The sequence below is a fragment of the Dipodomys merriami genome, unplaced genomic scaffold (genome assembly GCF_024711535.1).
Source record: "Dipodomys merriami isolate MVZ:Mamm:240054 unplaced genomic scaffold, mDipMer1.0.p SCAF_49, whole genome shotgun sequence".
In the NCBI taxonomy this organism is placed as follows: domain Eukaryota; kingdom Metazoa; phylum Chordata; class Mammalia; order Rodentia; family Heteromyidae; genus Dipodomys; species Dipodomys merriami.
The window spans coordinates 10984531-11010208 of NW_027206057.1; the positions used below are offsets into that span (position 1 = coordinate 10984531).

The following is a 25678-nucleotide window of genomic DNA, read 5'->3' on the forward strand; positions in this document are numbered from 1 at the left end:
AACCATCTGGAAAGGATTTAGAAACAAATTTCTGCCCTTTCAGACTTGAGTTACCTACCTTGATGGGCCATTGGCAAAATGCTATGGACTCTGCTGCCCTGAAGCAGGGAAGGAGAGCACACAAAATTGGTTTTCATCAGCCACAGCACTTCTTTTCTGCCCGCTTTCTTTCTCCAGGGACTCCGCCCGCCTGTCCCCCACCCCCACCACCCCACCCCCTCCTTGGGGTCTGGCTGTATTATCCATCCTACCACATGAAATACGATGTTTTTAGCACAGTGCTAGCCCAGAGGGAAAGAATCTCAAATCGGGAATATTTTGGCATCTCCACCACCCCGTAAGAAGAAGTCACAGGAGCAAACTGGGAAACTGATCCTGACCTGTTATGTAGGTGGTGGAGAAAGAGCTCCACCCGGCTCTGCAGACGGAGGGGGAGGGGTCACTCCCGGCCACTCAGGTCTGCGGGCAGCCTCGGGCGCCCTCTACTGGCGGGACCGAACTCCTCCGCTCGGCGTCCTCGCCCCTCCTGGGGGCGGGAAGGGTGAGGGTCGGGTCTCCAGGTCACACCTCTGGGACGGCGAAAGGTGAGCAGACCCCTTCCCCCCGCCCCACGACTTAGATCCCCGCCCCCTCTCACCTGACCCGAGGGTCAGGAATCCTTCAGTGAAATGAGAGCAGCAGCTGCCATCAGCAACTTCTAGGAGTTGGAAGAGGGGGTTAAGCGGCGAGAGAGGGGGGCGGGGAAGAAAACTACAAGGGGAAGTGTGGAGATGAAAAGAGCGAGGAAAAAAGGAAAAAGAGACAAGCAGACATGTTTCAACTCCAAGCTCCCATTTCCTCTTTCAAATGAACTGCCTCCCCACTGTGAACAGAATCAAGTATTTATGAAGGCATTTTTTGCATATTAATAGCTGGAGCCTGCCAGTTCTGAAGTCCTAAAGGTACCAAACCCGTTTTCTTCTTCTTCTTTTAATGCAGGTCCTTCTCACTCCGCTCAGAATTTGGTATTCCCCTTCAGATTTATTTCCCCTCTGCCTGTGGCTCCTCCCCAGGCCCTCCATTTGATTAGGAGAAATTAGTTCCTAGGATACCTTCAGAGACCCAGTACTGCTCTTCCCTCTGTGGGTCCTGACATCAATCGCCAGCGAGGTTCCTCTTCCCCAGGGCCTTGTCTGCAAAGAGGCTGCAGGTTGGATGAGGTGACCAGGCCCTAAAACGAGTGTTTAAATTGCAAATGAAAATTCCAGGAGGAAATATTAACATATTGATGCAGTGCAGGAAGAAACTTAAAAAAAAAAAAGTAAAATAATTTCATTAAGTTTAGCAGTATTGTAACAGTACTTGGTAAAGCTTATATTCCATTTTAAGAGAAAAACTTTGGGAACTAGAAAAAAATAATGAAAACAAGCCCATATATGGTGGTTCATGCCTGCAGTCTTAGCTACTTGGGAGGCTGGGATGGAAAGGATTATAGTTTGAGGCCAGCCCAAGGTGGGGGGGAGGGTGCTCCTGAGAACGCCATCTCAGCCACTGAAAGCCTGGATTCCAAGATAGATATATAGATATAGATATAAAACATTTTCCTAGGTCTCCAAGAGGCACAAATAAGAGGATTAAAGTCCAGACTATCCTGGGCATACATTTGAGACCCTATCTCAAAAATAACCAAAACAAGCTGGGCACCTGTGGCACATGCTTGTAATCCTAGCTACTCAGGAAGCTGAGATCTGAGGATAATGGTTCAAAGCCAGCCTGGGCAGGAAAGTCCATGAGACTCTTATCTCCAATTAACCACCAAAAAAACAGAAGTGGTGCTGTGGCTCAAGTGGTAGAGCACTAGCCTTGAACACAAAGAGGTTGAGGAACAATGCCCAGACCCTGACCCTGAGTTCAAGCCCCAGAAATTGCAAAAATAAATAAATAAATAAATAACCAAAGCAAAAATAGTTGGAGGTGAGGCTCAAGAGAAAGAGTACCTCACACCTCCCTAGCAATAGGAAGACTTGATTTCAAATCTCAGTACCATAAAAAACTATAAACAATTAATACAAGCATATTAATAGGAAAATAATATAAAACAATACTCATTCTGAGTAGCAATATAAAAAAGTATTCATATTCACTGATTCAGTATTTCTGACTTTTGAAAACCTATCCAAAGGAAATAATTCCACAGAGCAAAAGTGACTATGTCCATAGCCATATTCTCTATAACACAGAAAAATGGAAACAGCCTACCATTCTAACATAGTAATGATTATGACAAAGGTTTAATTCAGGCATTAGAAACAAGGATTTTTAAGCCAAGTACCAGAGGCCCACACTTATAAATATAGCTACTCAGGAGTCTGAGATCAGGACTATAGAAATTCAAAGCCAGGCTGGCACCTGTGGCTCACACCTGTAATCCTAGCTACTCAGGAGGCTGAGATCTATCTCAGGATCCCAGTTCAAAGCCAGCCTGGGCAGGAACATCCATGAGACTCTTACTTCCAGTTAACCCACCAGAAAAGTGGAAGTGGTGCTGTGGCTCAAGTGGTAGAGCACTAGCCTTGAACTGAAGAGCTCAAGAGACAGTGCCCAGGCCGAGTTCAAGGCCCACAATCAACAAATTAATATATAACATCAGGTTTTATTCGGTTGCTCAGTTTCATTCAACTGTCTTCTGAATTTACCTTTCAGGTGTTTCAACACTTTTCAACATTTTATCCTTCTGACTAAGACAAAGAGATCATAAATTTGCTTATCATTGGGAAAAGTTTGGTCTCAAGTATGAAAGTGTCTTGTGTCCGTCTGGGTGGGTGGGTGTCAGCTTGGGATAAGAGAAGCCCTCAGGCCCATTGGTTGGTTTATAGAGTTGTCCAGGCAGAGATTGTCAGTGGAGAGCTTTAAAGAACAAACTACAACCTTAATGAGATTTCCCAGGAGTCATTGCATCTCTTTGTTTAAAACCAGAAAGCAAGCTCCACCGAACTTCACCTCGTCAATTCCCCCTTTGTTCAAACCACCTCCAGTCTAGAGAGAGCAAACACCCTTTCTTTCTCTCAAGCTTTATCTTGTGTTTTGTGTCGGTACTTTGTGGGGATTAGGACTTCACTAGTGTCCTACAAATCCTGTTACATTTCAATCTCATCTCTATTCCTCAAGTCACAAAGCCACTTCTATGTCCTCTATCCTATCTCTGGAGCTTGCATCTTATGAGTTGACTGCAGCATAAATTCATACTCGGGTTCATGTGTCTAAATACTCTTTCTAGATTCCAAAGACTCATTTGTAATCCTAGTGTGGTAGGATCTGGGGAGAAGAAAACACATGTGTGTGCCTGTTTGAGGATTTCACAGATGGCATTCATGTCTCTTTTCTGACTTCCTCTTTCCGGACAATAGACCCACACATGCACTTGTGTAAAAGGTTTAGTGTAATCTTTTGTTTCAGTGTCTCGCTAAGCCATCCCAAGCCCTGACTGTGATTCACCCCTGCAAAACAGTTATCTAAAAGAACCACCTACTGAGCATTAGCCTGGTCTCTTATCCTGCTTAATGTATATCTCTTGTGTCTAGCACAGTCCTGGGTATATGGATGAAGCACACAAAATATTGTCAAATAATTTTCTTCTGGAGAAAGACTGTAATCTTCAGAAGTTCATCATTCACAGGAGAGTTTATAATCGTCACAGGAGGAGATGCTCCTGTTTTAGCTTCAGTGATAATAAGGTTCAGCTGGCATTTCCTTCACAGTTCATTCAGTATTTAGGTTCTGCCCGTTCTTGGTTGCCAGTTGGTACTTGGTATTTCATTCTCTGGTAAAACGTTAGGTCTCATGCAGACTACCTGGAGATCTCGGTGATGCTGGGTAGTATTGACTGTAGCATAGATAACCAAAAGTAAATTTCTCTGTTTCCCATTCAGAGAGAAGGGCCCTGTGTGCCCCAACTGTCTTCCATCTACTCTCCTTCTAGACCCAGTCTCCCTCACCCACTCCCCACTTAATAAATAGGACTTCACTCAAAGGCTTTTCTTTTTGTCAGTTGTGGTTTGAACTCAGGGCCTGGGCATTGTACCTGAGCTCTTTTGCACAAGGCTAGTGCTCTACCACTTTGAGCCACAGTGTCACTTCTAGTTTTCTGGTGGCTAATGCTAAGAGTCTCGTGGACTTTCCTGCCCAGGCTAGCTTTGAACCAGGATCCTCAGATCTCAGCCTTCTAAACAAATTTCATCTTCTGGTGCCAGCTTATCCACAGAACTACTTTATCTGCCCTCAAGTTCCCTAGATCATATAAGGATGATTTCCTGAAAGTGTTTGATTTTGATTGCAACATCAAAACTTTTATTGATTGACTTTTCACAACTGTTATTCCAATGAATTTGTATTTATTGATCTGTTGGTTGCTAGCAATATAACATCTTCCTACTGAAGTCCTTTTTTCTTTTTCCTTTCTTTTCTTTCTTTATTTTATTTTGTAGGTCTTGGGGCCTGAACTCTGGGCCTGGGCACCATCCCTCAGCTATTCAGCTCTAGGCTACTTCTCTACCACTTGAGCCACAGCACCACTTCTTGCTTTTTTTGCTTATGTGGTGCTGAGGAATAGAACCCAGGGCCTCATGCATGCAAGGCAAGCACTCTACCACTGAGCCACCTCCCAACCCCTCCTTTTTTTATTATGAACAATTTCAAACATATATAAAAATAAACAGAATAGTAGAGTACACCTCCTTGTACCTATCCAATATATTAATGGCTGTCTCCCTGTTATCTTGGGAGGGTTTGAGTAGTAGAAAATAACCGCCAGTGGTTTTGAGGTTTATGTACATGGGTTAAGAATCTCTTCCTTAATCCTTTAACAGTCCTGTGGTGGGTCCAGTTATTATTTCCATCTTACACAAGAGGAAATAGATATCAGAATCAGGAGGATGCCATTCACACATGAGATGTGGACTTACAAAGAGACCTAGGATCTGGGGACCCCATATAGCCTTACTTAGATCCAGTCTACTTCCTTACTGGCTGTATGTTGTTAAGTAAGTTTGTTTATCCTCATTGAGACTCAGTTTCTGTCATGGGTAAAGGATAATATTTCCCCTTGAGTTCATGACAAAGATTAGGTGAGGCATAATAAAATAGGACTCAGAACTTGCAGGTATTATTAGTGTTCAAACATGGAAAAAAAAAAGAAAAGTCAAAAAGCAGGAGTAATTGGAAGGAAGACTACGAGCCAATCTATCCACCTCACCCCACCCCTGCCCCCGACTCCCCACCCCTTTCTCTGGTTCCAAGCATCTTCCAAGCCAGCTGGAGTGTATACCTTTGTTCACTGCTTAAAATTCTGCCCATTAGAGACATTCCTTGAGGTCTCTCATAACCCACTGTGATTTCTTTTTCTCTTTTAAGTAATTGTTTTCCATCTCTCCCTAAGAGAACAAGCCTGGCTGTCTAGGAAGGCAAGCAACATGGAGCCTGGAGCACCAGATCACTCAGGGAGTGTCACTACTCCAATACAGCTAGGTTCCAGCCTAAATACAGCCACAAACCTCTCACAGGGGCAGAACCGATCACTCATTTGGCTCAAAAGTTTTCTCCTGTAGTTCACACTAAGCCAGATAAACGATGATTTTGTTGTGTCAACAAATCACTTAATTAAATTGAGAACAATATCAATTAGAATCCATGGATAAGACTTAACCTTCAAATAGTAGAAACTCTGGAGTTAGTGCATCCCAGGTTTCACTATTCAATATCTCTTTGAGAAGAGCCATGAGATGAGCCCTATTTTCTGAGTAGGGAAACTGAGGCACAGAAAGCTTAGTGAGTAAACAAGTCACCCCTCACAAAGGCTAAGGTTGCTGCGTTGCTGTCCCTGCCTCTCACCCTCCGCCATGGTTGCTAGTTATCGGGCTAATTTGCTAAACACTCTGGAGAATATAAAATCTCCTTTTATAGAGTTAAAGTGTAAAATAAAAAGTTAATGAAGAAAGAAATGCCTAATAGGAGAACAAGAAATTTCTTCCCTGGCTAAAAAAACCGACCTTCTCTCTACCAGGCCTACTGGTGAAACTTTCCTGAGATAATCCATTCAGATATTTTGCTATTACCAATTTACCCTTAGAACACACACACACAAAAAAAAAAAAATGACCCAGAGTCAGGCTCTGATAGCTCACACCCGTAATACTAGCTACTCAGGAGGATGAGATCTGAGGATCCAGGCTCAAAGCCAGCCCAGGCAGGAAAGTCCAGGAGACTCTTATCTTCTGTGGCTCAAGTGGTAGAATGCAAGCCTTGAGCAAAACAGCTCAGGGACAGTTCAAGTCCCATGATGGACAAAAAGGAAAAAAAAAAAAGGTGAGTGAGAACCTCTGGTGAGTGAGATGGGCAGAATGAATCCAGATGACCAACACAGGGACTGCTGGCACAGTCGTGGTGGAAAGAAGCAGGCTATGTCTTGGGGACCTGGAAAGAGACAGTTACATACAGGCAGGCTGGATGGTTGAGATCTGGAGGTCCCCTATGGCACTCCGCCCTGGAGAGCTCTTCCTCTCACAGGCCAGGGGAACAGAGACAGAGTCTTTAGAGGAGAGCCCTGGGGGCTGGTGGAGGGGGGGGCGGTCAGCCTTGCTGTGGGCTCCAGATTAGCCTGAGGTTGATACATGGGCCAGGCCCTCAGGGCCTCTCCCGGCAGCCTGGTCAGAGAAGCTAGTCATGTTCCACACAGCTAGCTTTCCCCAATTCTACTGCAATTTTAGGGTCCATAGGCTGCCTTGAGAACAAATAATTGGCCCAAGAAGGCCGAACACTAGGAAAGCAGCCAGGCCCTTAGCTCCAGACAGGAATGGTCATTTCCAGAATTCAGTCTGGGATGGTTTGGGAGGGAAGGAAGAAGCTCAAATCCCAGCCCTACTTCTCCCCCATTCCCAGTGACTAAATCTCTCCAGTCGCCCTGCCCTACCAGGATTGGGGGAGCCCACAGAAGAAGTGGAGAGACTGAGTCCCAGCCAAGGCAGGGAGGGGTGCCTAGTCAGAAAAAGAAGCAACTCTTTTCCATTCGAATGTCCTGTGTGCACCGAGGTTTGAGGTGACAAGGTGAAGACCCTCTGTCAGGGTTTCAGTAAAGGCCCCCCAGCAGCACTGAGATAATGGCTGGAGTATTCCCTAGCACAGCAGATCCCTCCAGCTGCTTTCTACCCTTCCCACTCGCCCCAGCTCAGCTTGCCCACAGGTTCCCAGAGACTCTTGGCAGTGCAGTGGCTCTTGGGGAGAAAGAAGTTGTGAGCTGCGTGGGAGGCAGTTAGACTGCCAGCCTGTGTTGCAGCCTCCTTAATGAGGGACAAGATCTCTCCTTGGAGCCATTAAGCGGCAGCTACAAAGGTGGGGAACCCCAATTAGAAAGGAGTGGGAGACATCAGGAGGAGGCCCAGAGGAACGCCTTCAGGACAGATCCTTGCCTTTGGGGACTTTGGGGATCAGGCGTGTCATGGTAGCTGCTTGGCTTCAGAATCTCATCTCCTTAGCCATGCCAAGACGACTTGTAGAGCTAACTCAAAATATGCAAAGTGAAAAGAGGAGGAAAAAATTACAGGGGAAAAGGTTTTTCCCTGGGTCTGCAGCTCAGATACTATGATCCAACACTAAGCAAGAAAATGATAAATTATTTACTTAATTTTAATGATACCCGCTTTAAGTTTTGCTGTATTTGTCCCATGGTTATTTGCATACAGCCCATATCTCAATTGAATAGCATTAAGTTTACAGCCTGGATTTTCCAATGCTCCCTCGGTTAGAGTGTAAGATTAGCTCTTGAATTCATTAGCAGTCATCTCCTTTTAAATGTCAGATAGCTATTTAAATGCCAAGCACTTATGAAATGCCTCCTGTGCAATTCAAATCAGCTTTACCAAATTAACTCATTAATCTTTATTGTTTCTTTTACTAAACAGAAAGGCTTCCAAGTGTTTTAAGCTGAATATTAAAAATACTGTATAGATGTACACTATAGATGAAACATTTTTTTATTCACATCAATTTGTACAAAGCAAGGGATGGCTTTAGAGTTTCTGCTAAACTTGTCATCTTTTCCATTCGCTATTGAGTCGTCCCCACTAAAGTGTATACAAAAACAAAACCAACTAAAACTGTAGGCAGGGCAGGGAATGTGGCTTAGTGGTTAAGTGTTTGCCTAGTATGCATGAGGCCCTAGGTTCAATTCCTTGGTACCACATAAGATTAATAAAATAAAAGGAAAAATAACCATTAAATTAAAAAAAAAAACTGTAGGCATCTCTGCTTTCTTTCAGTCCTCTTTTTCCCATTTTCCACCCTTCCATTTAGCCTTGTATTTTCTTCTCTTTCCTACACTTTTAGAGTCCTTGGCCCTTGGGTATCCTGCTGTCTTTGCCCTCAACATGCTCAAGAGATTTGAGTATCAGTTTTGATTACTGTACCCTGATAACAGAAGGGATCTCACAATGCCAAAGATGGAGCCCAGACTTTCAGGGAAGAGCAGGCTAAGAATCAGAAACTCTCCTTTCCAAAGAGTTCCTGCTTGAGTTTACTCTCCAAACAATCAGATCACAATAATGTAGACTGCTAAAGATCAATATCTTTATCTTGGGCTGGCTCATTCCCTCACTCCTCCCCACAACGTTTCAGCACTGGGGCTTAAACTGAAGCCCACTTGCCTTTTTCACTCAAGGATGGTTTTCTACTACTTGAACCATAGTTCTACTTCCAAGTTTTTGTTAATGAATTGGAGATGAGTCTTTTTTTTTTTTTTTTGGTCGTTCGTGGGGGCTGAACTCTGGGCCTGGGCACTGTCCTTCAGCTTTTCAGCTCCAGGCTAGCTCTCTACCACTTGAGCCACAGTACCCTTCCAGGTTTTTTCTGCTTATGTGGTGCTGAGGAATTAAACCCAGGGCCTCATGCATGCAAGGCAAGCACTCTACCACTGAGCCAACTTCCCAGCCCAATAAGAGTTTCTTATCTGCCTTCAAACCTTGACCCTCACAGCTCAGCCTTCTGAGTAGCTAGGATTATTGGCGTGAGCTATCAGTGCTCAGCTGATTGGCTCCTTCCAGTCATCTAGTCTTGACTCCAATGTCACTTCCTCAGAGAGATCTTCTCTGACCACCCCAGAAAGTCACCCATTTCCGATCATCCTTAATTAGGAATGATAAATTTGATGATCAAGTTGATCACCTCATTCCTCATCTTCCCTGACCACCTGACCAGCAAGTCACTCATTCCTCTCAATTCCCATCACCATCCCCCATCCTCTATCACTATTGCATCATCTCATAGATGAGTCACCATCTAAAATCATCCTTCTTAGTTAAGTGCTTATTTGCTGACACATGGTAAGGTACTCGATAAATACCAGTTTCATGACTAAATAGAAACCACCCAAGCACATGACTTGCTTTCCTGGATTCAACTTTCTGTCTTCTATCAATAACTCAGAATCCTCTGTGTTTAATCTTTTCTTTCCTCCTATCTCCCAAACTCTTTCTCCCTATCATTTATTTTTCTAGAACTCTTAAAACTAATAAGCAAAATCACAACTGTGCATTCCAGTTGCTGTAGAGATTTCACTGAAAACATCTCACTAAGTAGAATTACTGGCCCTTAACATGAAGAATTATTATAGAAAAAGATTTACAGAGGAGGCAACAATGCTTGATAAGAAATGTACTCATTGCCTTGCCCATGTAATTAATTATAACCCCTCTGTCCGGTATTTTCACAATAAAAAAAATTTTTTAAAGAAAAAGATTTACAGGTCAACTTTTCTCAAAACCCCCCAACTCCCCACTTCAGTCAGCACCATTTAAGGAATTAAAATGATTCCAGGCATTGGAACTGGTCTTGGCTGTGTTTTTTGTCCTCCAGCCTAATACAAAATCTTCCTTGGGGATAATGGTGAAATACTGATAATTAAATCAGTAGTATCTGATTTCTGTTTATTCCATCCATGTTTCATGCAAGACTGTAGAATCTAGGAAGATCAGAATGCTCTGTCTGACTCAAGCTTGGACCAAAGGTTTCCATTTGATCTAGAAAAGAGCAAGGGGATGTCTGCCTGAGAAGCTAATCTGATATATGGCTGAGATGACAAAAAACTGGCTATGTATTCATAAAAAAAAAAAATCCTTATCTCTAGCCACATTTCAAAACAAAGGAAAAGGGTGTGGGTGTTCATTGGAATGATGGCTGCTTGTGGTAACCCACCAACTGTTAATTCCTCTTGAATGCTTACAAGTAATAGAAATGTTATGGGAAGGAGAGTTTATGGCTGCCCAGAGAGACAGACAGACATCTGAGAGTTAGTCTCTTAGAAAATATGGAGATGATCAAGTCCCCACCCAGGGTGATCTCATAGCACACTAATGTATATGACCCCCAAAAGTCAAGTCTGAAAAAATAACAAATAGCTTTTCTCTCTGGGAGTGAGAGACCAGTGCCTTGCAGAAGTCAGGCCTCTGGAGGTCAATGCATACTTCCTATGAAGATGTGTCTCTGTCCCCTCTCCATTTCCAGCGAGAGGGACCATACACTAGCTGCCTCTGCTGTCTGTCACTTATATATCCCTTACATCTAAGCTGTGTATTAGAACCCTGAGTCAAGCACTGCTGTGACTTGGGAACAAGACAGCTATGGCCCCTGTCTCCCAGAGCTTCACCATTTTGCAGTGGAGGGGGGGTAAGGGGTAGGGGGTGGAGAGGGACTGAATCACCTGCTGTGAATCACCTTCTGACATGATTTAAACTTCATGGGCTGGGAAGGTGGCTCAGTGGTAGAGTGCTTGCCTTGCATGCATGAGGCCCTGGGTTCGATTCCTCAGCAGAAAAAAACAGAAGTGGCACTGTGGCTCAAGTGGTAGAACACTAGCCTTGAGCTGAAGAGCTGAGCTGAGGGACAGCGTCCAGGCCCAGAGTTCAGGCCCCACAACTGGCAAAACAAAAGCAAAAACCTTCATTTCCTTCTTTGTTCTTTCCTCCCTCTCAGTGGAAGGGAGGCACATTCTCCATAACAGTGGGGACTTCTGCCCACATAAGGCACTCTGTGTGGCACAGAGAGGACACTTAAAGCTGTACACACCTGTAATCCCAGCTACTTGGGAGGTGGAGGTAGGACAATCTTCATCCAAGCCCAGCCACAGCATAAGACCCTATGTGAAACAAATAAAAAATAAAAGTGGTAAAGTACCTGCCTAGTAAGCATGAGGTCCTGAATTAAATCTCAAGTACTAGAGGGATTTTTTTAATACCCAATACATATTTATTAAATAAATAAATGAAACTGGGGAGATAGAACCAGGCAATAATGGCCTCATAAACCTAAGCCTATTGGCAGTGGTCTTAGAAAGTGTTAAACAGAAGAGTGATGTGGTTAGTCTGCATCTTGTAAAGATCACCCAGTTGCAGTTGCAGGGTGGAATGTGGGCTGGAAGGCAACTTTCAGATCAAACTGTGCATGGTAGTGACTATAGAGAGCTGGCCCCAAATACCAGTCTCCCCAGGCCTCCCAGACTCCTCTTGTCTAATTCTCCTTCCTTCTCAGCCACATTTATTCAAGTGACACTTACTTTCCTATTTTTTTTTCGGGGGGGGGGGGAGTCAGGGGAGTGCAGAGGGCAATAATAAGGTTTGAACTAGGGCCCTATGCTTGCTAGGCAAGTACTCTACCACTTGAGCCAAATTTCCTGGTTTCTAGCCCTTTTTCTTTTTAGTTTATTTTTGATGTTGTGTTTTTGTTTGGTTTGGTTTGGTTTTGCAAGTAGGGTCTGGCATCTCTTTTGCCTAGGGCTGGCCTAAAATAAAACCTACGGCCTGCCACATAGCTGAGCCCACAGGTGCTTGCCATCATAGCTGCCCTTGGACCTCCATCCTCCAGATCTCCACCTCCCACACAGCTGGGATTATATGCATGAGCCACTGTGCCTGGTTCAGACCAAGTTTTCTAATATACCAAATATATTTTCAGCTCAAAAAAGAATTGGAGGGCTGGGAAGGTGGCTCAGTGGTAGCGCGCTTGCCTTGCATGCATGAGGCCCTGGGTTCGATTCCTCAGCACCACATAAGCAGAAAAAAAAAAGCTGGAAGTGGCGCTGTGGCTCAAGGGGTAGAGTACTAGCCTTGAGCTGAAGAGCTGAGGGACAGCTCCCAGGCCCAGAGTTCAGGCCCCACAACCGGACCCACCAAAAAAAATTGGGATCTTGCTATAACTATATTTGCTGTAAGGCAGGTTTGATTTGTAGAACTTATAGAAATATAAAGATCTCATTTTAAAAAGGAGTCTTAGAGCTGGGCACCAGTGGCTCATGCCTGTAATCCTAGCTACTCAGAAGGCTGAGATCTGAGGATTGTGGTTCAAAGCCAGCCTGGGCAGGAAAGTCCCTGAGATTCTTTTTTTTTTGTGGGGGGGAGGGAGGGGGGGGGCCGGTCATGGGGCCTGAACTCTGGGCCTGGGCACTGTCCCTCAGCTCTTCAGCTCAAGGCTAGCACTCTACCACTTGAGCCACAGTGTCACTTCTGGTTTCTTTTTTTTCTGTTTATGTGGTGCTGAGGAATCAACCCAGGGCCTCAAGCATGCAAGGCGAGCGCTCTACCACTAAGCCATCTTCTCAGCCCTGTCCCTGAGATTCTTATCTCCAATAAACCACCAGAAAACCGGAAGTGGCGCAATGGTTCAAGTGGTAGAACACTAGCTAAAGAGCTGAGGGACGGCATTCAGGCCCAGAGTTCAAACCCTATGACCGACAAAAAAAAGTCTTAGGGATTAGAGGCATGACTCAGTTGTTAGAATGTCGGCCAACAAGCCAAGTGTCATGAACCCAGTGGAGTACTGGCTACAGATGACAACAACAAAGGAGTCTTAGAGTTGGGCATGGTGATTCACTCCTGTAATTCCAACATGCTAAAGGCTAAAGTAGTAGGATCATAAGCACAACTAACCTGTGCTGCACAGCAACACTTGGTCTCAAAAACAAAAACAAGCCAAGCACCAGTGGCTCATACCTGTAACCTTAGCTACTCAGGACACTGAAATCTGAGGATCATAGCTCAAAGCCAGCATGGGCAGGAAAGTCCAAAAGACTTTTTTCTCCAATAAATTACAACAGCAACAACAACAAAAAAGCTGGAAGTGGAGCTGTAGTTCAAGTGGTAGAGCGCTAGCCTTGAGCAAAATGGCTCAGGGACAGCATCCAGGACCTGAATTCAAGCCTCAAGACTGGAAAAAAAAAAAGAAAGAGCCTTGGACAGGGATTTTAGCTCCTTCATATGCCAGCTGAATGACTTGTGAAAGTTGCTGAGCCTCCCAGAGGCTCCCAGATTCCTCATCTCACAGGGTTGTTGGGAGGATTAAATGAAATAATTACAAACCTGGGAAGGCCTCTTTCCCTTCTCCGGACACTCTTAACCAGTCTTTCATTCTCTACACCTATGGGGTCCCCTGTGTCTTTGGTGGTAATAAAAATAGATGTGTTGCTACTAGTGTGAGAGCGATGAAAAGAAATTGCTTTTTATAAATATTAGGGGATTTGGACTGGCTCTTGTCGCAATGTGTATCATTCTTGTGAAAGCTGGGCTTTCTGTTTCTCTCCCAGGGAGCCAGGCAGTCCTTGGAGGCAGCAGCTCAGAAGACAGGAGAGCCTCAAAGCTGTATAAATAAAGGGCTGATATGTTCAAACGAAACAGAAGTTTACACGTGCAAGCTGCACATCGACATGACGCCGTTCCTGAAGGTGAACTCACACTGAGAAGGCGAGGGGTTTTATAGACACATACACAGGAATTCCAGTTAACACACTCCTGCATGGTGCAAAAACAGCTTCAGAAGTCCCTGGGCGCTTCTACTTTATCAGAAGGGATAGAAAATGAGGCAGTTGGTAGCAAGATGAAGAAAGAACAAATTAGGACAGTAATCTCAGTGAGCCATCGGGGACAAATCAGTTGGGTATCTGGTTAGAGTGGTGGGGACAGGGAATAGAGAAGAATAACTTTGAATCACCTTTGAAACAGTCAAATGTAATTCATTTTATCTCCACAGTAACTAACAGTGCTACTGGTTTACAAGTATGACTTGGTAAAGTTGATATAACTGCTGTGAAGAAGTCTGATTGTTGAGTTAACTATTTAGAAGTCAGCTATAGATTCTCTTGGAAGTATTTGGCTTTGTTTTCTGTTCTTCAAGTGCTGATCTCCCAAACGTGATTGGTTTCTGGTTAAGATACTGAGCACTCTAATGAGGAGAATATCTTTGTCTATTTTTAGAATATTTGCTCCCACCCCAGCTTCTAACACAGTCTCTGGCCATGGAAGGTGCTCACCAAATGCTCCAAGAATTAACCCATCCATTTCAACACTCAGCTTTTTCCTACCCATTCTTTGTACTTCTCAGCACTAACTGAACTGAAAACAAGTGACCATGGAATCCAAGCAACTGACCGGGAATAGAAACAGGGTTGGCATGGAAGGAAGGCTTCCACCATGCTACCTTCAAGGGCACCATCCCTTGAAAGAAGGGACTCTGAAAGACAGAAATAGGGAGAGGAGAACTTCCGTCAGTGAACTTTCATCCATGGTCCCCTTTATTCTTAGCAATCGTTTACTTTTTTCCTTGGGACTTAGAGTCCTAAGGCTGGTACTTCCTAGGATAGTGATATCATCATCATTATCAATATTCCATTTAGTCCATATGTGAGCACCTGGTATGTATCTGGCACTTTCGCATACTAGATTACATCCATCAACACAACAGACCAAAGTGGGCTTAGAATGTAGATCAGTGATGGAGTCCTCTAGCATTCACAAGTCCTAAGATTCCAGTCCCAGCCCTGCACCACTCCTCTAAAAAAACCACAAAAATACAACCGCACACCAAGGCTGAACACTGGTGTTTCATGCATGTCATGTTCGCTACTTGAGAGACTGAGACATGAGGACCACAGTTCCAAGCCAGCCTGGGCAGAAAAATCCATGAGGCTCTTATCTCCAATTAACCAGCCAAATAAACAACAAAAAAAGACAGAAGAAGAAGTGTGGCTCAAAGTAGTAGAGCATCAGCTTTGAGTGACAAAGCAAGAACTCAAGGCCCTGCATTTGTTAAAGCCCCAGTATTGTGCACTATGTGTGTGCACATGTGCACACGCACACACACATACACACACACTACTCCATATCAGACCAAGTTCTCTGCTCTCTCCAAGGTAGTACAGGGAAAAGATCCTAAGCAACAATAAATTAAGTGCATGGTATGGTAAAAAGATATCCTTGGGCTGGGAAGGTGGCTCAGTGGTAGAGTGCTTGCCTTGCATGCATGAGGCCCTGGGTTTGATTCCTCAGCACCACATAAGCAGAAAAAGCCAGAAGTGGTGCTGTGGCTTAAGTGGTAGAGTGCTAGCATTGAGCTGAAGAGCTGAGGGACAGTGCCCAGGCCCAGAGTTCAGGCCTTACAACTGGCAAAAAAAAAAAAAAAAAAAGGTATCCTTGCTAAGGAATTACAATAAGAACATGTTTATTTATTTATTTATTGCCATTCTTGGGGCTTGAACTCAGGGGCCTGGGTGCTGTCCCTGAGCTTCTTTGGCTCAGGGCTGGCATTCTACCCCTTGAGCCACAGCAACAGTTCCAGCTTTTTTTTTTTTTTTTTTGCTTATGTGGTAGTGAGGAATCAAACCCAGGGCCTCATGCATGCAAGGCAAGCGCTCTACCACTGAGCCACCTTCCCAGCCCCAAATGTAATGCATCTTATCTTCACAGTATTTCATTCATTTCTCCTTGGTGTATGTAGGAAGCATTGCACATTTCAGGGGATGCGGGTAGATTTTTAAAAATGGAAGCAGCACAAAAATGCAAAGAAAAGTAAATAATCGCAGTTGCTAACATTACTGAGCTAATGTTACTGTGTTAGGCTCTGTCTTAAATTTCATGTACATGAACTCATTTCATAAGAAGTAGGTAACAGGACTGGGAAGGTGGCTCAGTTGCCATGCTAGCACATCCAGCATATTACAAACACTTGCCACCATGCCAGTTTGGTTTTCATTTTCTCTTCTTTCTTTTTCCTTCCTTCCTTCCTTTTTTTTTGTTCCTCGTGCTTCTCCTTTCTTCTTCTTTCCTTTTCTTCTTCTTCTTCTTCTTCTTCTTCTTCTTCTTCTTCTTCTTCTTCTTCTTCTTCTTCTTCTTCTTCTTCTTCTTCTTCTTCTTCTTCCTCCTTCTCCTCCTTGTCTTCCTTTGTGTGTGTGTGTGTGTGTGTGTGTGTGTGTGTGTGTGTGTGTGTGTGTGTGTGTGTGTGTGCGCGCGCACGCGCGCGCCAGTACAGGACATTCAGAGTAATATGCTCTCCTTGGTTTGTTTGTGTTTTGTTTGGTTTTCTTTTTTGGCCATTCCTGGGGCTTGAACTCAGGGTCTGGGCACTGTCCCTGAGACTCTTTTGCTCAAGGATATTACCCTACCACTTGAGTGACAATGCCACTTCTGGCCTTTTCTGTTTATGTGGTACTGAGGAATCAAACTCAGGGCTTCATGCATGCTAGGCAAGCACTCTACCACTAAGCCCCACTCCCAGCCCTCACCTTGGTTTTTATGCTCAGGGTTAGCACTCTACCATTTGAGCTACACCTCCACTTCCAGCTTTATGCTAGTTACTTGGAGATGAGAGTCTCATGGATTTGTCTGTCTGAGCTTCAAACTTTAATCCTCAGCATTCAGCCTCCTGAATAGCTAGGATTACAAGCATGAGCTACTATCACCTAGCTTAGAGGGACCCAACTTCTATCCAAACTATAACTAATGCTTGCCTAGGAAGTTGAGGCCCTTGGTTTGGTCCCTGCACAGAAAGGGGAGGGGGGAGGGAAGGAAAGAGGGAGGGAGGGGGGCTGGAAAGGTGACTCAGTGGTAGAGCGCTTGCCTTGCATGCATGAGGCCCTGGGTTCGATCCCTCAGCACCACATAAGCAAAAAGAAAAAAGCCAGAAGTGGCGCTGTGGCGCAAGTGGCAGAGCGCTAGCCTTGAGCTGAAGAGCTGAGGGACAGCGCCCAGGCCCAGAGTTCAGGCCCCATGACCAGACCCAAAAAAGAAAAAAGAAAAGAAAGAGTGAGGGAGGGAAGAAGGGAAGGAGGGAGGGAGAGAGAAGAAAAGGAGGAGGAAAGAGGAGGAGGAGGAGGCAGCTAACAAAACTAGAGTATGGATCATAGGGGTGTTTGCCTAATTTTGTCTGATAAATTCTTTATGGTATATTATCCCAATAGAGAAGTGGAGATGAACTGGACTCTCATGAAGAACCAAAAGAAACCCTCAGAGAAAGTGATGAACTCAGCCAAGGTAGAAACAGCTGGCTTGGGTTGGGTAATCTCATTATAATTGTGTGATGACCTTTATGCTGTTAAAAGATGCTAATAGGAAAGAACCATTTTGTTTTCCCTTGGGCTGGGGGCTGGAAGTCAGAACACAGTAAAAAGTGCCACTACCTGGGCTGGGAAGGTGGCTCAGTGGTAGAGTGCTTGCCTTGCACCCGTGAGGCCCTGGATTCGATTCCTCAGCACCACATAAGCAGAAAAAGCTGGAAGTAGTATTGTGGTTCAAATGGTAGAGTGCTCACCTTGAGCTGAAGAGCTGAGGGACAGCATCCAGGCCCAGAGTTCAGACCACCATGACCATACAACAACAACAAAAAAAAAGTTCCAATATCTGCCTCTGTTTTTGTGCATCATAAGCAAAAGTGTCCTTGGATTATTGAAAGAGTTCTTCCCTACAGAGGTAGGATTGATGCAAGAGAGTGCAGACTTTGGGGTCATTAAGAGCCCTGCCAGCATCTCCTCTATTCCACCTGTTTTCATGGGGCTGGGGGTTGATTGTAGAGGTAAGAGAGCTAAAGTTCACGGCCTGGAGGAGTGATATTACAACAAGCAGGGACCATCATCTAGATGTCCCATGTCACCCACGGTGGGTGGTAACTGAAGCTCAGTGGTGGCTTCCTCCAAAAATGATGGTGCATTTGATGGTGGTGGTGGTGGGAGTTAGCCTAGAACCACTGAACTTTATGACTTAGTTTATAGTCCCAGCCCCTGAACCCTACTCTAAGCTCTTTCTTGGGGTACCTGCATGTGTGGAAAGGTATTGGTTAGATCTGGAGAGCAAAGCTGTTCTTTATCCTCACAGCCTCTGGCAAGGAGCAGGAACTTGAGAGAGTTACATTCTCAAAGGTGGATGCAGAGCCAGACAAGAGGAACATGCTAATTTTTGCTGTTCAAAGGTGTCCAGCAGAGGCAGCACATGGGAGCTGGACACTCAGTGACCAAGTCATTCAAGCTGTGCTGGCCTGAGTTACAAAAAGATCCCCAAGCGGGCTCTTTAGATGCAGTGTTCTGCACAAGTTAGCAGTTCAGACCCACAGCTGCTGAGTGAGAGCATCTGTGGTGTTAGACTTCCTCTTTACTAATCCATGCCTAGACCTAGAGTCCTCATCTGTCCACTAAGGCTCAAAACAGCTCCTCCATGTTAGGCTGCATAAAGAAATCATTCACATTTAAGAAACAATAATAGAGGAAGTAAATTTGATCAAAGAACATTATATGCATATATGAATATATCACAATATAGCCCTCTTATGCAATTAATATACACTGATAAAAAATAATTCACATAAGCCAGACACTGGTGGATCAAACCTGTAAATGTAGCTACCTAGATGCCTAAGATCTGAAGATCACAGTTCAAAGCCAGTGGGCAGGAAAGCCTGTTATCTCCAATTAACAACAACAAAAAAAAGCTGGAAGCAGCTGGGTGCCAGTGGTTCATGCCTATAACTAGCTACTCAGGAGGCTGAGATCTGAGGATCGTGGTTCAGAGAAAGCCCAGGCAGGAATGTCCATGAGACTTTTATCTCCAATAAACCGCCAGAAAACAGGAAATGACACTGTGGCTCAAGTGGTAGAGTGTTCATCTTGAGCTAAAGAGCTGAAGGACAATCATAAATCACTTCGGCAAAATAGCAGGATACAAAATAAACCCACAAAAATCAGTTGCCTTCCTATACACTGATAATGTACAGGAAGAGAGGGAAATAAAGGGAGCAACCCCATTTACAATAACCTCCCGAAAAATAAAATATTTAGGAATTAACCTAACCAAAGATGTAAAAGAACTATTTAATGAGAACTATAAAAAGTTAAAGAAAGAAATTGCAGAAGACACTAGGAAATGCTCTTGGATAGGCCGACTTAATATAGTAAAGATGGTAATACTTCCAAAACTAATATACAAATTCAACGCAATTCCTATTAAAATCCCAATGACGTACATCACTGAAATACAGAAAACAGTCCAAAAATTCATATGGAACAACAAAAGACCTAGAATAGCCAAAACAATTCTAGGGGATAAAGACAATATGGGAGGGCTATCCATGCCGAACTTCAAACTCTACTACAGAGCTATAATAACAAAGACAGCATGGTACTGGCACAAAAACAGACCCGAAGACCAATGGAACAGACTAGAAGATCCAGAAATAAATCCACAGGCCTACAGCCAGCTGATATTCGACAAAGGAGCCAAAGACATACAATGGAAGAAACACAGCCTCTTCAACCGCTGGTGCTGGGAAAACTGGGCAGCCACATGCAGAAAACTAAAAGTGGACCCCAGCCTATCACCATGCACCAACATCAACTCAAAATGGATTAAAGACCTTAACATTAAACCTGAATCTCTGAAACTACTGCAGGACAGAGTAGGAGAGACACTTGAACTAATAGGCACAGGAAGGAACTTCCTGAACAGAGTCCCAGGGTCACAACAAATTGGAGAGAGACTCGACAAATGGGACTACCTTAAAATAAAAAGCTTCTGCACAGATAAAGCTATCGCAACCAAGCTAGAAAGACAACCAATTGGGAAAAAATATTTACCAGCATTATATCAGACAAGGGGTTAACATCCTGTATATACAGGGAACTCAAGAAACTAATCCCTCCCAAATCCAACAAACCAATTACTAAATGGGCAAGGGAACTAAAGAGGGACTTCTCAAATGAAGAAATAAAAATGGCAAAGAAACACATGAGGAAATGTTCATCATCCCTGGTGGTGAAGGAAATGCAAATAAAGACAACCCTGAGATACCACCTTACCCCAGTCAGAATGTCCCACATCCACAAATCAGCCAACGACAAATGCTGGAGGGGATGTGGAGAACGAGGAACGCTATTACACTGCTGGTGGGAATGTACACTCATACAACCACTTTGGAAAGCAGTCTGGAGGGTCCTTAGAAAGCTAAAGATTGACCTCCCTTACGACCCAGTCATACCACTTCTAGGCATCTACCCTGAACAACAGGAACCAATATACAAGGACACGTGCACCTCCATGTTTATTGCAGCACTGTTCGCAATAGCTAGGATATGGAAACAACCTAGATGCCCCACCACAGATGAATGGATCCAAAAATTGTGGTATCTATACACAATGGAATATTATGCAGCCATTAGAAATGACAAAATAATGGCATTTGCAGGGAAATGGATGGAGCTAGAAGGAATCATGTTGAGCGAGGTAAGCCAAGAACGAAGAGACAAACAGTACATGGTCTCCCTGATAAGTGGATGATGAATCCAAAATGTTAGGTGATATGACAAAACTAACAGGACTTAAGAAACAAAGAACTCCCACTCATCTGGTTGAACCACTACTAAATATCCCCATGCTGCTGATCACATATATGGTATATAACATATGAGCACCGTTATATATTACAGACTGTGATAGACAATTTGCTCCAGGAAAGTTAGAATGAACTTGTGACTTTAAATGAGCATCATTATTCCACAATACTGTGAATTTCCGGAAATTAAGTAATCACTTAATCACAATCAAAAAAAAAAAAAAAAAAAAAAAGAACCTTGGGGAAGGGAGGGAGGGAGGGGATGGTAGGGGGAAAACAATGGAGGGGGTAACAATGTTCAAGAGGAAGTGGAAGTGTACTCATTACCTCACTCATGTAACTGTAACCCTCTGTATAGTATCTTTACAATAAAAAAAAAAAAAAATCTCAGCCAGGTATTGGTAGCTCACATCTGTAGTCCTAGCTACTCAGGAGGCTGAGATCTGGAGAATCAGTTTAAAGCTAGCCCAGACTGTGAGACTCCATCTCCAACTAACCAGTAAAATACTGGTCTACAGGTATGGCTCAGGTGGTAAAGTGCCAGCTATGAACAAAAAAAGCCCTGCACATCACAAACAAACAAACAAAAAACCCACCATTTTTTATCCATCTGCCTACAATTAAAAAGAAATAAGAGGGCTAGGAAGGTGGCTCAGTGGTAGGGTGCTTGCCTTGCATTGCATGAAGCCCAGGGCTCGACTTCTCAGCACCACATAAGCAGAAAAAAGCCAGAAGTAGAGCTATGGCTCAAGTGGTAGAGCACTATCCTTGAGCTGAAGCACTGAGGGACAGCACCTAGGCCCAGAGTTCAGGCCCCACAACCAACATGGAAGTTGCCCCATGAAAGTTAGAATGTGTTTGTGACTTTAACTAAGCATCTATCCCACAGTACTGTGAAATTTGGGAAATTATGTAAACAATCACAATAAAAAAATTGAAAAAAAAAAAAAAAAAAAAGAGCTGAAGGACAGCACCCAGGCCCAGAGTTCAAGCCCCATGACCAACAAAAAAAAAAAAGCTGGAAGTGGAGCTGTGGCTCAAGTGGTAGAGCACTAGCCTCATTCAGACCCTGAGTTCAAGCCTCAGGACTAGCACTCAAATAAATAAATAAATATGATGCACATAAAGAGCCTGTTAAGGGGTACTAATTTTTCCTTGGACATTACACAAATAAATACTATAGTCTTATGGTCAACACTGCTTATCTATTTGTGAAATGGCACCTTGACCTTTCCTGGCCCTTCTGAACAGACCACCTATAGGATGCGGGAGGCCATACAGCACAGTATTGATGTCTTACTCAAACATAGTAAATTTTACACTGATTTTTAAAGGATCTTGTTGTTTCTGGGTATCAGACAATAATATATTATGATCATCTGATTCCTGGGTTTGGTCAAGCTTTTAAGCACGGTTTCTGCTAACATGAGGTTTCTGTCCCCTCCATTTTCGGAGCTGAGTGACACTAGCCAGAGAAATGCTCTGCAGTTTTCAGATCTTCCACATTGTAAATCACATGTGCAGAAAGTGAACTCTGACAAGGCCCCTCATTCTTAGCCAAGTGCAATGGAGATTTCAGGCAGCACAGAACATAGCCAAAACGAAGCCAGGACTGAGCTGAGCAGATTTCCTGTCTCAGACAGCAGAGCAGGCTCCAGCTGAGTTCCACGAATGTTAGTCAGACAGTCTCTAAGGCAATGAAATATCACTGTTGAAAGTTAAAGATGGCATTGCTGTCCTGAATGATAAATGTGAATGTGTTCAGAAAGGATTTCAAATCTTTGAAGGAAAAAAAAAAAAAGGAATGCTAAGGAACTTTTTTCAATAATTTAAAGATAACTCTTAAAAGGTCTTAAGGGTCATTGTCAGGACTGGGTTTTTTTTATTCGTTTGTTTTTGTTTTTCCAACCCCCAATTAAGTGTGATCTCCATGGCTAATTTTAAGCAGTGAACCCGTGAGAGGTGAGAATACTTGCTAAAAACACTATATGCTGAGGATCTCCGTTTGAATCCAGCAAGGGCAAGAAATTTTCTGAGACTCTTACCTCCAATAAACTACTCAAAAAAGCCAGCAGTGGCACTGTGGCTCAAGTGGTTAAGAGCTCACTTAGAGAAAAAAAAAAAATTAAAACAGAAGCTCCAGGACAGTACCCAGGCCCAGCCCAGAGTTCAAACTCTAGGACCAGCCCAAAAAAAAAAAAAAAAATCGATCAATCAATAGATAGATGGAGATAAGGCCTTCCTTTCCATCCCTATACACATGTATTATTCACACACACATGCACCAAACTCCAAGAAAAAAATAATAAAGTTTCTGTATTTGTTTATTTCCTAAGCTGATAGTTCTCAAACTTTACTAAGCCATAGAATCACCTGGAAATTTTGTAAAAAGGATTTCTGGGCTTTGGGCAGGGCTTGAGTGGCAAAGTGCTTGCCTTGCAAGTCTGAGGTCCTAAGTTTAAACTAGAAGTGAATCTGTGGCTCAAGCCTTGAGTAAAAGAGCTCAGGGACAGTGACCAGGCCCTGAGTTCAAGCTCCAAGACCAATGCTCGTGCGTGCACACATGCACACACACACACACACACACACACACACACACACACACAAAGAGTTGGGGGAAAGCACAGGCACAGCTAAACAGTTCTGTGAGGTATCTCAGGCTTCTCCCCTACATGAGAAAATCTAGGTATCAAATAACATATATCTTTGGTCACAGAGCTGAGCAGTGGACAAGTCTCAAGACTGACTGACTTTCCTAGGCTCTGTAGAGATTTATCTCCCTGTGAAATCTCATCTGTCTCTCTCCCTCTCTCCCTTCTTCCCTTCCATCTTCCTTCTTTCTGTCCCTCCCTCCATTTGGAGAATGAAGAGATTCTTCTGACAATTATTGCATTGCTATGCTAGTCTTTTTTTTTCCTTGCCAATCCTAGGGCTTGAACTCTGGATGTTGGTGCTGTCCTTTTGCTCAAAGCTAGTGCTCTACCACTTGAACCACAACACCACTTCTGGTTTTCTTCTGAGTAGTTAATTGGAGATAAAGAGTCTCAGACTTTCCTGCCCCAGCTGTCTTTGAACCACAATCCTCAGATCTCAGCCTCCTAAGTAGGTAGGATTACAGGTGTGTGGGGGGGGGGGAGGCCGCCCCCGGGGCCTATGCTATTCTTTTTTTAAGAAGACAATAAATGTGGACAGTCAAGGGAGGGAGGAAAAGACCAGAGGCAACAGTGAGCCTGTGCTTTGTAGCCTCCAGTTCTGGACTGGCAGCATTTGTGACCAGAGCTGGGCTCAGTTCCCAGCGCCTGCCCTCCAGTACCTCTCATTCATCTCAGCAGGATCACCTCCATTCCCACCTGACCCCTCACAAAACAAATGCTCCTTGGATGAGCTCCCAACCCAAGCAGATCTTCCCTCCCCCCCCCCCGCCCCCTCCCCCCCCACCCCCACCCCCCGCAGGTGGCTCTCTCTTGGAGTCTTTTTTTTCCCCTCTCCGTGGTGGCTTGTTATGTCTTCAAGCTCTGAGACCTCCTGTGGATCCATCCTTAGCAGGAGACTTGCAGAGCTAAAAGGTCTAAAGCTCTGAAAAGCAAGCAGGAGGGACCACAAGGGGGGTGGGGGGTGGGGGAGGGGTAGATAAAAGACAGACAAACCTCTGGAGGGCCACCCAAATAATTTGGATGTTTTAATGTTTTGTTTTGGTTTGGGGGGTGGGTTGCGTTTTGTTTTGTTTTGTTGCCAGTCCTAGGGCTTGAACTCATGGACTGAACACTGTCCCTGAGCTTCCTTTGCTCAAGGCTAGCACTCTTATCACTTGAGCCATAAAAAGGATAATGAAGCTCAGAAAGGTTGGGTAACTTGCCTGAAGTCACACAGACAGCAAGTAGAGAAGCTGAGCTGTATTCAGGTTTCTACTGTTGTGCCCAGGTACCAGGACCCCCACCAAGACCACCACCAAGAGTCAGACTTTACAGCTGTTTTAAGGTTTTATTTAGATGGGCTGTAGCTCAGGCCTCGTCCTACACTCCCATACAGCAGAGCCCTGAGCTAAAGATTTGCAGGGCTTATAAAGGCACACAACCAACCAGGTGTTTGGACCACCACGTGTTGCTGCTAGACAGAATTTGCTGATCTTAGGTTTAAACAAGCAACAAGTGGTCACTGCCTCGAGTACTTTAACCCTCCATTCCCCTCCTTGACTTATGGTCCTCAGACACAATCTTGTGGCTCCAGCCCCAAACTAAACTCCAACAGCTCTTGATCTTGAACAGGTTCTTCTAGTCCCTCTGACCTTAGCCATAAACAACAATACCAATAACAATCAGTCCATTTTTCTTTTCTTGAGGTGTACGCGGAGTGGTTGGGTAGGATGCTTGGAGACTTCCCATGTTTCCCCACAGTCGTCCAGGGCAAAGGGGTCAGCCCGTCTGGCGTGGGAGCAGTGGATCCAAGCAGCAATGCCGTCCACCTTAAGCGCAGTGGGTGTAGCCAGTAGCACCAATGTAAGGTCCCTTCCACCATGGTTCCAGAGATCTCAAGTTGTGCTTTCAAACAAACACCCAGTCCCCTGGTTTAAACGAATGGGGGGGTAGGAATAGAAGCAGAATCATACGCTTTTAGTTGAGACCACATACTCTTATTCACTAGCTGTAAATAAGCTTACACAGAAATTCAGTATCATCCAAATCAGCAAGCAATTAAAGCCAAGCTGATAGGGTGAATTTCTTACTCTAAACTGGGCAAAAGGAAGAAGCGATACCCAATCTGCGCCAGTCTCCAAAGCCAATGTAGTTAAGGTCTCTTTTAGAGTCCAATTCATTGTTTCTACCTGCCCTGAACTCTGGGGTCCAATCCGTCCCCAGTGCTATGGCTATTCCCTGACTTACTTTTGAGACGAAGGCCGGTCCATTGTCCGACCTGATGGTGGATGGGAAGCCATACCTGGGTAGGATTTCTTCCAGGATCTTCTTAGCCACGACATTCGCGGTCTCATGCTTTGTGGGGTATCTACAAAAACTAGCAAATA

At 44.3% G+C, this 25678-nt stretch overlaps 1 protein-coding gene across 3 annotated transcripts in view; it reads left to right on the forward strand.

The window, feature by feature from the left end:
• Window positions 1-25678, forward strand: part of Kiaa2012 (KIAA2012 ortholog) — a 116966-nt gene that overhangs the window by 63266 nt on the left and 28022 nt on the right. For all 3 annotated transcript variants that reach the window (XM_069995836.1, XM_069995838.1, XM_069995837.1), the window contains exons 13-14: window positions 13598-13735; window positions 17243-17315. In XM_069995836.1, coding sequence (XP_069851937.1) covers window positions 13598-13735; window positions 17243-17315 — 211 coding nt within the window. The remainder of the gene's footprint in view (window positions 1-13597; window positions 13736-17242; window positions 17316-25678) is intronic.